The 12,848-nt window shown below is 47.0% G+C and overlaps 1 protein-coding gene across 13 annotated transcripts in view; it reads left to right on the top strand.

The window, feature by feature from the left end:
- NIPAL3 (NIPA like domain containing 3) overlaps positions 1-12,848 on the top strand; it is a 77,146-nt gene that overhangs the window by 17,781 nt on the left and 46,517 nt on the right. For 8 of the 13 annotated variants that reach the window (XR_016388404.1, XM_089898952.1, XM_089898947.1 and 5 more), the window contains 3 exons: positions 647-771; positions 4,886-5,029; positions 7,063-7,395. Coding sequence is in view for 12 of the 13 variants with exons in the window: in XM_089898952.1 (XP_089755078.1) it covers positions 7,303-7,395 (93 nt within the window). In the remaining variant the exon portion in view is untranslated. The other 5 variants (XM_089898955.1, XM_089898959.1, XM_089898965.1 and 2 more) reach the window with 5 other exon arrangements.

Genomic DNA, 12,848 nt, shown 5'->3' with positions numbered 1-12,848 from the left:
TCTTCAAGGTTAATAGTCCTGGGTTCTGCCACTTAATAGTTCTTATTTGGATGAGTCACTTGACCTTTTAAATCCGTTTCCTCTTCCATAAAGGGAGATTGGTAACAGTACCTTCCTCTCAAGTTGCTTGTGAGGATCAAATACGATGATCCACAAGTAGTAGTTAATGCTGCCTAGCCTACAGTAGGCTTTTATTAACATTAGATTTTAATACGTGCACGGGGATAATGTATTAACAGCTTAAAATAATAGCTGTCATTTCTTGAGCCCTTACACTCCTAAATGCCTTGTATAGAATACTTCACGCAACCCTTACAATAATCCAGTGAGGTATTATCCCCATTTTACAGATGAGAAAACTGAAATTCAGAGGGAGGGGTTAAGTGACTTACTCAAGGTCACACCAGAAGTAAGAGGTGGGATCAGGCTTTGAACCCAGGAAGTCTGACTTCTGCTTGCTCTGAACCACTATAATAACCTCTAAGGCAGCACACACTAAATGTTAACATGCTAAATGTTGACATTTACTATCCTTGAGTATGTATGGTTGTTTTTTTAAAAATTAGGACATTGCATAGAATCCTATGCAATGTACTATGCAAATAGAGTCCTATGCAAATATTTAGGCTGTCTTGAATTTTCACAGGATGCTGGGGGTCCCCAGAACTCAGTTTGAAAATTCCTGAGGCAGTTCACTGTTGGGTAGTTCTAACTGCCAGAAAGTTCCTGCGTGAATCAGCTCAGAATAAGTCTCACTCCTCTTCCACATTGGTGAGTTTTGAAATGCAGGTCATAGCTTGTAGTCTTTTGTGAAGCTTTTATGTGCATGTGTATGTGTGCTGGATCACAATATAAAATGCATTTCTTACCATGGGTCACAGTCAAAAAGTTTGAAAGCCACTGTTCTATATGACTATTCTTCAGGTATTTGAAGGCAGCTGTCATAACCCACAACCTAAAGACTAATCCTCTTCTCCACAAGGGACCTCTTCAGCTTCTGCAATACCCTTGTAACATGGGGATTCCTCCCTTATACTGGGTACCATCCTCTGGACCTGTCACCAGATTCATCTGGGCCTCTCCTCAAATTGCCTTTGGGATGACTTCCTTGACCACTCTCTCTTCGGAAGCACCACCTATCTCTCTCTAGTCCCTGACCCTGTCTTATTTTTCTCAAAGCACTTTTCACTACCCAACATCATATTTTATATGTAATATGTAAAATATTTTTTTATGATCTTCATCAATAAGATGTTCATCACTGAATCCCCAATCTGTTACCTGGCACATAGCAGTTGCTCAATAAACATCTGTGGACTGAATGAATGGATGAATACTAGGAGTAGACACATTTTATCCATAATGTATATAGATGTACTCATAATATTAAATACAACTCTTTCCATTAGGAGCTACATTCTAGAAAGATTTAACTCACAAAACTACAACTGTAGGCATGTTTTCATTCTACCATCTCTATGTTTTAAAAAACCCTTATTATTTATCTTATAGTATTATCATATATTTCATATATTTATGCATGTATTTTACTGTACAAGTATATCAATATACACTACCTCATGTATACTGTTACCTTTATGTGGAATTTTATGGGACTTGCATGAGTAGTTTTGACTGTATGAGATTTTTATTGATTCAGTTACAATGCTATGGTGCATCTTGGAAGTATTTTACATTTTTCAAAGCAATCTTGGGTAAATAATCTATTTGATATTTTTCTGAAGCCGAGAAAGTGTGTCGGAGAGCTGGAATAAACTTCCGCTGCCGGCTAGTGACCTCTAGATTCCAATCACAGCCTTTCGTTTCACAGATGGGTAAACCGAAGCCCCGAGCAGGGAAGGAGATGGAGTGGACCTGGGATTAGAATTTAGCTCTTTGTGGTCCACCTGCTGCCAGACGCCCCCAAACGTTTGTCCACTCGCCGGGGCTGAGGCAGGGGAGTCAGATGCCCACGCCCCTCACCGGAGCTCTATGAGGAAGGGATGCCCCGGTTATTATCACCACTTTTCAGCTGGGGACTCTGAGGGCACACCTCCAGGGAGGGGAACCTCCAACAGTGGCTTCTTCCGGCCCTCAGGGCACCACCTAGCTCGGCAGCGGAATTCCTCACGCACCGGGTAGGCGGCGGTCTCAGTGGGCGTCCCTTGCGGTGCGCCGGGTCCTCCTCCCCACGACCCTGGCATCCGTCCCCCAAAAGGGACATCTTCCTACCTTGTCGGGTCCCCCAGGGCTGAATCTGGCCTGTCAACCTCCCTGTCGCTATGGCAACCACAGGCCTAAACGTTCTAACTTCCACCTCTGCCCGCTTCCGGATGAACTCGAGCCAATGGTGTTCTCCGTTTCTTAAGCGTGAAAAGTTGTTGGCCAATGATCAGAGGCATTTCAAAAACCGCTGGGAAGCTGCCACAATTTTGGGGTTCGGGTTAGCTACGTCAGGATGGGTGGGGAACCTTAACAGGGCTTATCTAGGCAACCCCCCAAAATCTTGTGATAGACCCAAAGCCTTAGACTTTTGATCACCCAGAAATCCTACTTCAAGGAATAAACCTAAAAGAACTAACATTCATCGAAGCCCTGTTTATAAGAGGCAAAGAAAAAAGACTGAAACGGGCAACATACGAGGGCAGCCATGTAGTGTTCCAGGAGCCCCTCTTTACACACTTAAGAGCACTCACAGTGATCTTGTCATTCGCTCTCTTAGAACACTCCAAGGGCTCGCCTTTAAAGTTAGGATGAAATCCAAACATCTTCATATAAGCTGTTCCTTGCCCGTCCCGCTCCCCCTTCCCACGCGCCAGAAAAATCTCGCACCAGCCACGCTGTCCTTTGGGCAGTTCCTACAATATGTCAACCTCGTCCTGCTCTCGGGTGTTCCCTCTGAGTTCGCTTGGTGTCAGGGTCTGAACCACAACTGCCTCTTTCTCATCATCGAGGTCTCTGTCCAAATGTCATGTCTTCACCTGTAAAATGGGCATGAGCCCAATGTCTCGCTCAGGGGGTTGTTGAGAGGATCTGAAATGAAATGCACGTGAGTGAAAAAGCAGAAGCTCCATGCACGTATTAATTATTTTTTAAATACAACTCATTTTTTAAAATTTTAATTTTTAAATTGAAATATAGTTGCTGTACAATATTATATGTTACAGGTGTACAGTATAGTGATTCACAATTTTTTAAGGTTTATACTCCATTTATAGTTATTATAAAATATTGGCTATATTCCCTGTATTGTACAATATATCCTCGAGGCAATTATAATTATTACACTTGTACATTACGGAAGCATTCAAGTGCTGGACTTACTGGTGGACCTTAAGTATTGCTGAGCTGGGGACGTACCGGGAGGGTTGGTATATTGTGCTGCCAACAGGTGTTCCGGGAGGATAGGCAAGGAGAGACTTTTATGCCCCGCGGCTTTGGGAGGAACCGGGCCTTGAAAAATGTGTAGGATTTGAATACCTGGTGAGAGCGGGGGGTGGGGCAACAGCAGGAGCAAAGCCCGGGAGGGGGCTCTGAGGATAAGGAGGCAGGACACCTGGCAGGCTGCCCACCTGTAGGGCAAGTGGAGTGAGCAAGTCACCGGAGCTTTCCAGACACAGCCCGAGGAGGGAGCGGAGTTTTGTTACAACGTGTTTCCTGTGGCCGCTAGAGGGGACCCTCTCCAGGCGAGCGCAAAGCTCCTGCGGGGCGCCGCCTCCTCAAGGCTCTCCCCCTACGCTTCAAGCAAGCTTCTCGGCGGAGCCAATGCCGGAGGTCTGTCCCGCCCACCCCCTCCTCGCAGCCACTCGCCTGCGCCAAATGCCTGCCAGCTTTTGACTGGCAGGCTGTCTGGCAAGTCAAATCGCGGCCTTGAAAGCAAAACACTGCTGCCCTCGGGCAGCTCTGGGTTGGGGAAGGAATCTGGGAGGCTGTGCCTCCGGGTTGCGCGAAGAGTCTAAGTCATTGCTCAGAAACCTCTGATAGGTGGGCCTTAGCGGAAACGCCGCCGGTGAGTAGTGATTAAGACTAAGGGCGGGGGAAGGGGGACTTGAATTCACCCTTCGTTTCAGGAAAAGCGAATGCATTTGTGATCATCTACCGTAAATATCTTCCTTGTCATTTTGGGTCTCATTGCCTCAGAATGCTTTTTCCATTTTCGCATCGAGGAGAGGGGCATGGATTTGCCTTAGTAAAGGTGATGCCAGGCGTTACCGAATCAGGAAGTGAACTAGAGTAACTTCGCCTAAATTGTTCCTATACACGCCGGCTTGGGCGATAGCAGATGGTGGAGTTATCAGGTGGATGAGAGAAGGCCTTCTTGATCCGTGCCGGCCTCTGGAAGTTGTTTCCTGCGCATCGGGTGGGGACTTTAGCGTGTAACCCTTTAGTGAGCCAAAGCCCAGGAAAGGGAAAGCGCTTGGCCTGTAACTGGCACTCAGCAACCGGAAGCTGAATTTGCAGGTGTTGGGAAAGGGCGTGTTTGAGTTTTTCAGGCAGAGCCAAGACCCGACTCTTAGCAGCCACGAGCTACGTTTCTCTAGGCTGGGAAACCGTATTCTGTGGGTCAGTGAAGTAATTCATTGAGACGAGGGCTGGGGGATGGAGTGGAAGCCATCACCTAGTGAGTTATCTTTCCTTTTTTGAGTCAGGGAGCCTGTGCTCACTGGTGGCTGTGGGGCCTCAAAATTAAGGGGCGGCTGCAGTACAGAGTTGGCTCCTTGCCTCTAGGGCATGTATTAGTCCTGGAAAAGTGCTTTGAAGTCAGGAAAAGAGAGTCGCTGGGCAAAGAATGTGTGCCTTATAAGGAAGGGCAACTTGCAGAGTTCCTCCAAGGCTTTTAGTCCCAACGGCTACCCAGCTGAGGGAGAGTTTTCTGTCTTTGCAGGCCATGATGCCTCAGAGGCCTGGGTTTCCTGAGGCAGAGAGGGAAGCTGCTTTTTCAAAGCGAATTAAATGAGAGTAACCACAGCCGCTACAAAGGAGGGCAAAAACAGAAACCCACCTGGAGGAACCAGCTGATCCAAACGAGGTTCGTTAGGGGCCTGGATTCCCATCAGCCCCTTGGCACATCCCTGAGGCCTCTCTGATGTGCTGTGGGCGGGGCTGGCTATACGGGCTGTATCTCTCTGGAGTCGTGGTTGGTTAGGCCTGAGTAATCCGTTCTCTTCTTGCCCGTGAAGCAGCCACGGTGCACCAGGTGCTTCACAGGCCTGTCTATAGCCAGTCAGCAGGTATGTATGGAGGTCACCGTGCCAGGCTCTGGGCTAGATCTCGGCAGGGAGCAACGGAGCAGGGGATTCAGCAAACTGCTTCCTAGAATTTGTGCTCCAGTGCCCCTCTTCACCTCCAGGCTGAAAGCCTCTAAGAGGGTCTCAGAGATCAAGGGAACCCTGGGCCACCCTTCCTTCCTAAGGCATAAAAGTATAGTGAAGAATAATTACGCTTTTCACAAGATTACAAACAAATATTCGTAGGGCTTTACAGTCAGGGAGGTCTGGTTATGGGATGTGAGTTACGAAGTTGTCTGATGAGTGTATTTCAGGTATATATATACTGAATACATAACCTCATCTAGAGGCAGAAGCAATCATTTAACTTTGAGGCCATTTGACAAAGTGAGACCTGGGCTACATTGTCTAAGTGCTGCCCCTGTGCTAAGCCCTGCATCTGATGTCTCCTAGATACCGGACTCAGTGTTAGTCCTATGACATAAGACTGTGCTGTTCACACCAGGAACCAGAATTCCTGGGCCTAGGGCTAGATAACAAGGAACTGGAAGCTACAGGAAAGATAGGAGGCAGCTTTCTGACACCTTGAGGCACAGCAGAGACTTTGTTTGGCACGCAGTAAGCCCTCAAATATTCGTTGCTTGAGAGAAAGAAAGGTGTATTCATAGGCAAATTAAATAATTAGACCGATAATAATAAAATTAATACTAATAATAACTGACATTCATTGACCATTCACTGTGCACATATTTTATATGCATTATTTCACCAAATTCTCAAAACACATGGGCTTCGAATATCCATATTTCACAGCAGAGGAGACTGGCTGAAAAGTTAAATGACTTGGCCAATGTAAAACAGGTAGCACATGGCGGATCAAAAGTAATTTAAAATATTTTTTTATTAAAATAAACATAGGGCTTCCCTGGTGGCGCAGTGGTTGAGAGTCCACCTGCCGATGCAGGGGACACGGGTTCGTGCCCCGGTCCGGGAGGATCCCACATGCCGCAGAGCGGCTGGGCCCGTGAGCCATGGCCGCTGAGCCTGCGCGTCCGGAGCCTGTGCTCCGCAACAGGAGAGGCCACAACAGTGAGAGGCCCGCGTACCGCAAAAAAAATAAAGTAAATAAACATAGACTTTGCAGTAGAATCCAAATTTGTATGATTTTTTTTTTTTTTTTTTAATATAAGAAGACGTCAAAGAATCCCTTAGCACTTGCAGAAGGTATTTTGGCCATGCTTCCTATAACACTAAGGGCGTACTTCCTCTTTCTCTATTTGGTAGAAAAGCTTGAGATGCCCTGAAAATATCAGTCCAATGAAGTGAATGGGAATTACCGTCATTGCTGGTTTTACTTGAGGCCAGATTTTACCCCTGTTCTACAGATGAGGCAACTGAGACTCCAGAGGCAAAATGATCTGGTTATTTAGGTCTTCCTCCTCCTGGTCCAATGTTGTATCACCTGTGCTAGGCTGACCCTCAGAAGCAGGACAATTCTTCCATCTTCCATGGAGATAACTTTTCTTCTCATTCTTTCTTTCCTGCATCAGAATGTAGATGGTTCCTTTTTTATGGCAGTGGGATTTTTTTCTTTCTTTGGAGTCCTGGAGAAGTAGATGTAGGTAGTGTTCTACTTCTTATGTAGGGGAGCCTATAGAAAAGTAGCATTTAAATTAGGATGTGATGGAAGGAAGGAAGCAAAGGAGGCGAGGGATGGGGTTTTTAAAGGGCCGGGAAAAGGCTTTGAGGTAGGTGAGCCATATCTTTATTTGATATGATAATGTTTCAACGTTTCATTGTACATGCATTTTTAATGTTCTTCCCCACCCTCTAGAGCACCGCGAGAATCAGGAAACGCATCCCTGTCTGTGTGCCTGGGAAGAGACCTAGAAACTGGCACGTCTCTGAGGGAAGATGAGGAAAAGGCTGTAAATTGGCCAAAAGAGCCTTGAAGTACTCCTTCCGTGTGGGAAAGTGATGGCTGGTGGAAGGAGGCGAACCCCACAAGGAAAGATGGCTTAGCAGCAGCTGCAGCTGCCAAACCAGGCCCGGTGGGATGTACCCTTAGACCACCATGGACGGAGCCCACAGAGCAGCCCTGCAGCTGCAGCAGCTCCCGCCCGCGAGCAGTGCTGACCCTGTGAGTGAGGCTTCCTTCTCCTACAAGGCAAGAGCTTTTATTTTTTTGGTTTGGGAATTTTATATTTTTCTAACAAGAAAGTAACACGGTGCAGCATTGGCTAACAGATACATCCAGGGTCCGCGTGCCTATCGCTGGCAGAAACAGGCAGACCCTCCACGCGTACAAGAGAATGTGTAATCAAAAGAAATGTTCATTAAAATACGTAAAAATAGGAAGGTAGAGAAATATTTTAAAAGGAATTCATTCCCACTTAGAAGACTTGATTTTTTAAAAAAATCACCTGCTCCATTACTCAGACAACCTTTGTTCATATTTCTGTGTATTTCCTTCCTGTCTTTTTCTGGTATTACAGATTGGGGATCAGATTGTACAGAGAGTTTTGTTTCTTGGTTGTTTCCCTTAACCTTATTTGTGGACTATTTCCCCACATCATTGAGTAGTGATTGAAAGCATGCTTTCTGAATGATTGCTCAGTAATCTGTTGAGCTGCTGTATCAAAATTTGCTGGAAAGACCTCCTATTGTTGGAAGTTTAGGTTGTTTCTAATCTGGGATGGCTGTAAATGCTGCAGTGACCATCCCAGAGATCATGCCCCTTTGCTATCTCTAAGAATTGGATAGGGCTGCCCTGGTGGCGCAGTGGTTGAGAGTCTGCCTGCCGATGCAGAGGATACGGGTTCGTGCCCCGGTCCAGGAAGATCCCACATGCCACGGAGCGGCTGGGCCCGTGAGCCATGGCCGCTGAGCCTGCGTGTCTGGAGCCTGTGCTCCGCAACGGGAGAGGCCACAACAGTGAGAGGCCCGCATACTGCAAAAAAAAAGAATTGGATAGCCCTGGAAGAGGCAGTCTCTCCCCAGCAAGCGAGGTCACAAATGCCAGTGCATCAAGAATACAGAAAATAAGAAAATATAGTTAATATAATTGCCCTTGTGGTGAATGGATGCCAAATAGACAAACACAGAACACTCTCCCTGATGAGGTGTCTAATAAGTTTCCATTTTAATCACAAATTTTATTCAGTTACTTATTACAGAAGTATCTTCATGCCAGAGAAAAGGTAAATAAGTCATAGTGACTCTACCAAAAAGCTTAAGAATTGAGGTGGCGGATAGGCATGTGAACAAAGGGTGATAAGCTAACCGAAGTACCAGGGAGAATAAAGGGAAGAAGGCTAGGCTTCAAATCCCTACCTGTTCCTATCTAAGTGATTAGATGTAGGGCTTAGGTAACCCTCAGAGCTTCTCTTACGGGTAGGATGGTGGTAGCAACACCTCCCTCCATCCCTCATCCCTCCTCGGCTGCATGGATCAATGAGAAAGCACGTAGCCCCGCGCTAGGCATGCAGGAGGGGCTTGACTCACCGCTTGACTCAGAAATGTCTCGTGGTTACAAACAGGAACAGATGAAGGTGCACAGAGCAGAGGAAGGAGTAGTTAATTCTGCCTGGGGGAAGGGGTTCTAAGGGGAAGCTGTCTCTTTCCTCTTTGATTTTAAGGCTATTTTGGTTGCAAGGAATAAAAATCCATTTCAGAGACGCTGAAGGGAAAGGTAAAATTATTATAAGGCTACAGGGTAGCTCATGGAGCCCAGGGGCAAGAAGGGCCGTGGGGCTTGAAAGGTGGTAGAACTCTTAATAACACGTTCAAAAGAGGGAGGATCTGATTGGCCCAGCTTGGGTCAGGTGTCTACATTCGTCCAATCAGTAGTGGCTGGGGGTGGGGTCCTCCAGCAAACATGGTGTCTCCACACTGTGGGCTTGTGGCTGGGTGGGTTTTCCTGGAGGCCTCTCCTACCTTTGGGGAAAACATTGAGAGGCCCCAAGTCCACGTTGATCGGGGGATGGCTAGAAACAAGCAGTTTGCCCTGAGTTACAGCCCTGCCCTCACCCTACCCAGCAGGGAATGGATTCTGGTTGTTGGGGGAAGGTGGTCTGTGAGACCAACAGGCTGAGCTGTCCGAGGGTCGGCATCCCTGCGGGTCTCTGACACTGGAGGCTCTGTTTCAGCCTGCAAGAGTCGGGCCTCACTTCTATTTAGCAAACAGGTCTCTCAACTGAGCACCTGCCATATACGTGCCTATGCTGGGTGGGGCGGGAGCTATGTAGGTAATTGAGATCTCTTCTCCCTGAAGGAGTCTAGAAGGGTGGCGGGGAAGCCATTTCCACAAGTATCTACCCTTTAGGACAGAATTTGGCACAAAAAGAGAGATTCAGCAGGGTGTTAAGAGCATGGCCTTTGGAATCAGGGAGACCTGGCTTCCAGTCCCAGCTCTATCACTTTGTAGCATTATAACTTGGGGAAAGTCATGTAATTCCTCTGCACATCAGCATTAAGTTCATCCTATAGGGTAGTTATGAGGATGACCTGAATTTACAGAAAAGGAAACTGAAGCTGCCTGTACCATCTCCAGTTTTCTGCCTGTGGTAATCCTACCCACCCTTCCAGCTCCAGCTCAAATATCACCTTTTTCATGAAGCCTTTGTCAGTCTTCCTGGCAGGAAAATATAGGTCCTTTATCCACACTTTTATAGCCAATTCACAACTGATCATCATAGTAATAGCAACTAACATTTGTTGTGTGTTTACTATAACAGGGACTGTGTTAATCCTCACAAAAGTCCCATAAGGTAAGTACTATTATATCCCCATTTTACAAATGAGGAAACTGGCACAGAGATGTTAATTAACTTTCCCAAGACCACACAGTCAATAGGTCATAAAACTGGAATTTGAAACAAGCCTGTGCTCTGCCAGAGCCCGTGGTTTTATCCACCACTTCCTCTTGCCTACATTGTGCTGAGCACTCTGCAAGGCCCCTTCTCTCCCTGATACTGGTTATTAAGTGTCGAAATAGCAGTCGTAGATAAGGTAACGCCTTACCTGCTGGAGAAGGTAAACGTCAGGGAGCTGGCCTGAAGCCAGGTCACGGGTGTAGCAGAGCCCATTAGCCAGCCTGCTGCCTCCCTTGTATTTGAATATGAGTAACCCTCAGAGCAAGCCAGAATGCAGTTTATACTTAACTGTTAGCATTTTAAGCCCAAGGGACTGTGAGAGTTCCGTTTAAATAGCAAGGGATGACAGTCGTTGTCGGCAGGTGTAAAGCAGGCGCTGGAACAGGAGATCTGAGCTGAGCTTTCACTTGGGTACCAGTATCCAAGGTTTCCTGCCTCTGCGACCTTTGGCTGCTTTTCTGCGAACAGTTTCTTTTCTTTCAGAGTTGTAGCTGGTGAAAGGTCAGTTCTTGGATCAGAGAAGATCAGAGCCAGAAAGGTCCTTAGAGCTGTTGCTAATGACGATGATAAAAATAAAAATTGTAAAAATAATAATGGTAGCAGCTAGAATTGTTTTAATATTTATTACATGAGGGTTTACAGTCAGCTTCATTTTTCAGAGGGGAAGCTGAGGCTTCAGAGTGATTGCCCTGAAGTCACACAGCAGTAAGTAGCAGAGCCAGGACCCCAGCCCAGGTCTGCTGGTCTTCAAAATCTGTATCGGTAAGCTGAAGCAGAGAGGGAAGTGACTTTGGGTCTGCTGCCCTCTTCCCTTGATGGCTGGGTCTGTTGGAGCCATAGCTTGAACCTGCCCCTCAGTGGGAGCACCGGTGTTTCAGTCTGCACCTTTTCGTAAGGCACAGAGTCACTGATCCCAAGATCGAATCCCTGTCCTGGGTTAGCCGTCCACATGTACTTATGAGCACTTAACACTTTGAATAACTTTGGTGAAAACCCCCGGGTGGTTCCTCAGCCAAAAGCAGAGCATACGGGGTCGAGAAGTCTCCCAGCAGTGTCCAGAGCTGGAGGCTCGCGTTGCTGTCCTCCTCCCTCCCTGCCAGTAGACCTGGACACCACCATTTCACAGTTTCCAGTGCTGAGGTTTGGAGGAGGGACTTAATGTCAGGAGCCCTGCTGGCTGTCGCCTCAACTCTGAATTGCCCTCCACCAGGCACTTGAGGACGGCTGGTAGGTGTGTGTTCAAATTGTGTAACCCCCGGGCTGCTGGGAGCTTCCTTGCTTGACTTTAAATGCTCATAAAATTGAACCAGCCACCACATCACAAGGGTTTGGGGCATAATTAGCATTGACGAAGCCCTTTGAAACCCTTGGATGAAAGGGGCGTGAAGTTGTATTGCGCTGTTACTAACTGTGTCTGTAGCCAGTCGTTATGAGTGGAGATTAATATGCTTGAGGTAACGGCTTTTAAAAGAAACCTCAGCTTCCTGTGTCATTAGTGGGAATGTAGCCCTTACAAGGTGGGGATCTTTTTTCCTTTATCTTGCCACCTTTGAAGGACACCCCAGAGAATACAGTGGGACACAGATTCTCATCAGGAAACTGGAAGTCAGACCTCTAGCTTTAAGTTCTCCCATCCTCACCTTGGACAGGTTATTTAACTACTCTGAGTCTTCCTTCATTCATCTCTAAACTCCTTCCAACTTGTGTGCTAAAAATAGGACTCATAGTAGTACCCACTTCATAGGGTTATTTGTGGCTCAAAGGTGATGCGTAGAAAGGGCTTAGTGCCATGCCTGACATATATATATATAATACATGTGATATAATATATAAGTGCTCCATAAATATTATTATGGTAACCTTTTAACGTTTTTTTTTTTTTTTTTTTGCTGTATGCGGGCCTCTCACTGTTGTGGCCTCTCCCGTTGCGGAGCATAGGCTCCGGACGCGCAGGCTCAGCGGCCATGGCTCACGGGCCCAGCCGCTCCACGGCATGTGGGATCCTCCCGGACCGGGGCACGAACCCGTGTCCCCTGCATCGGCGGGCGGACTCTCAACCACTGTGCCACCAGGGAAGCCCTTAACCTTGTTTTTGATGCTTAGACTGGTTTACCCCTGTGAGCTTCACAATTTCATGTCCTGGTTTCACCCCTCCACAGCCTCCTCCCTGAGCATTGACTTGTCTGTGTGGCCACAGCTGCTTGTTTCCTATCTTCATCTCTTTACTTCCCCTTGGCGAGTTGTTAGCAACACTGTCGACCTAAATAGACCTAGGAGGCCGTAATCAAGCAAAAAGAGTTCATTTGGGATCCAAGAATTACAGTTCAGGGCACACAGATTCAGGTGTCAAGTCGAGGGCTTTTAAAGGTGAAGAAGGGAAGGTTGCATCACAAGGGACTTTCATTGGCGTTGGAGGGAGAAGCTAGTCTTCCCTGAGCGTGACTGAGCACTCCGGCCATCACTGGGGGTTGGGGGGGGCAGTTTGGTACTGTGACAAGTGGCAAGCGTTCTTGCAGAGTCCTTAGAGTATTCATGGTTTGGCCTGGTTCAGAAGTTCATGGCTCCAGCCAGTGAGGACATATACAAGGTCCACCTTCTTAATGGCCTCCCACCCCATTTCATTTTTTTTTTTAAATAAATTTATTTATTTATTTATTTTTGGCTGCATTGGGTCTTCATTGCTGCGCACGGGCTTTCTCTAGTTGCAGCGAGCGGGGGCTACTCTTTGTTGCAGTGTGCGGGCTTC

Source organism: Delphinapterus leucas, chromosome 1 (assembly GCF_059928025.1).
Source record: "Delphinapterus leucas isolate spDelLeu-1000000601 "Yukka" chromosome 1, BTC_Dleu_Yukka2, whole genome shotgun sequence".
Lineage (NCBI taxonomy): Eukaryota > Metazoa > Chordata > Mammalia > Artiodactyla > Monodontidae > Delphinapterus > Delphinapterus leucas.
This window is presented reverse-complemented; position numbering and strand designations above follow the sequence as displayed.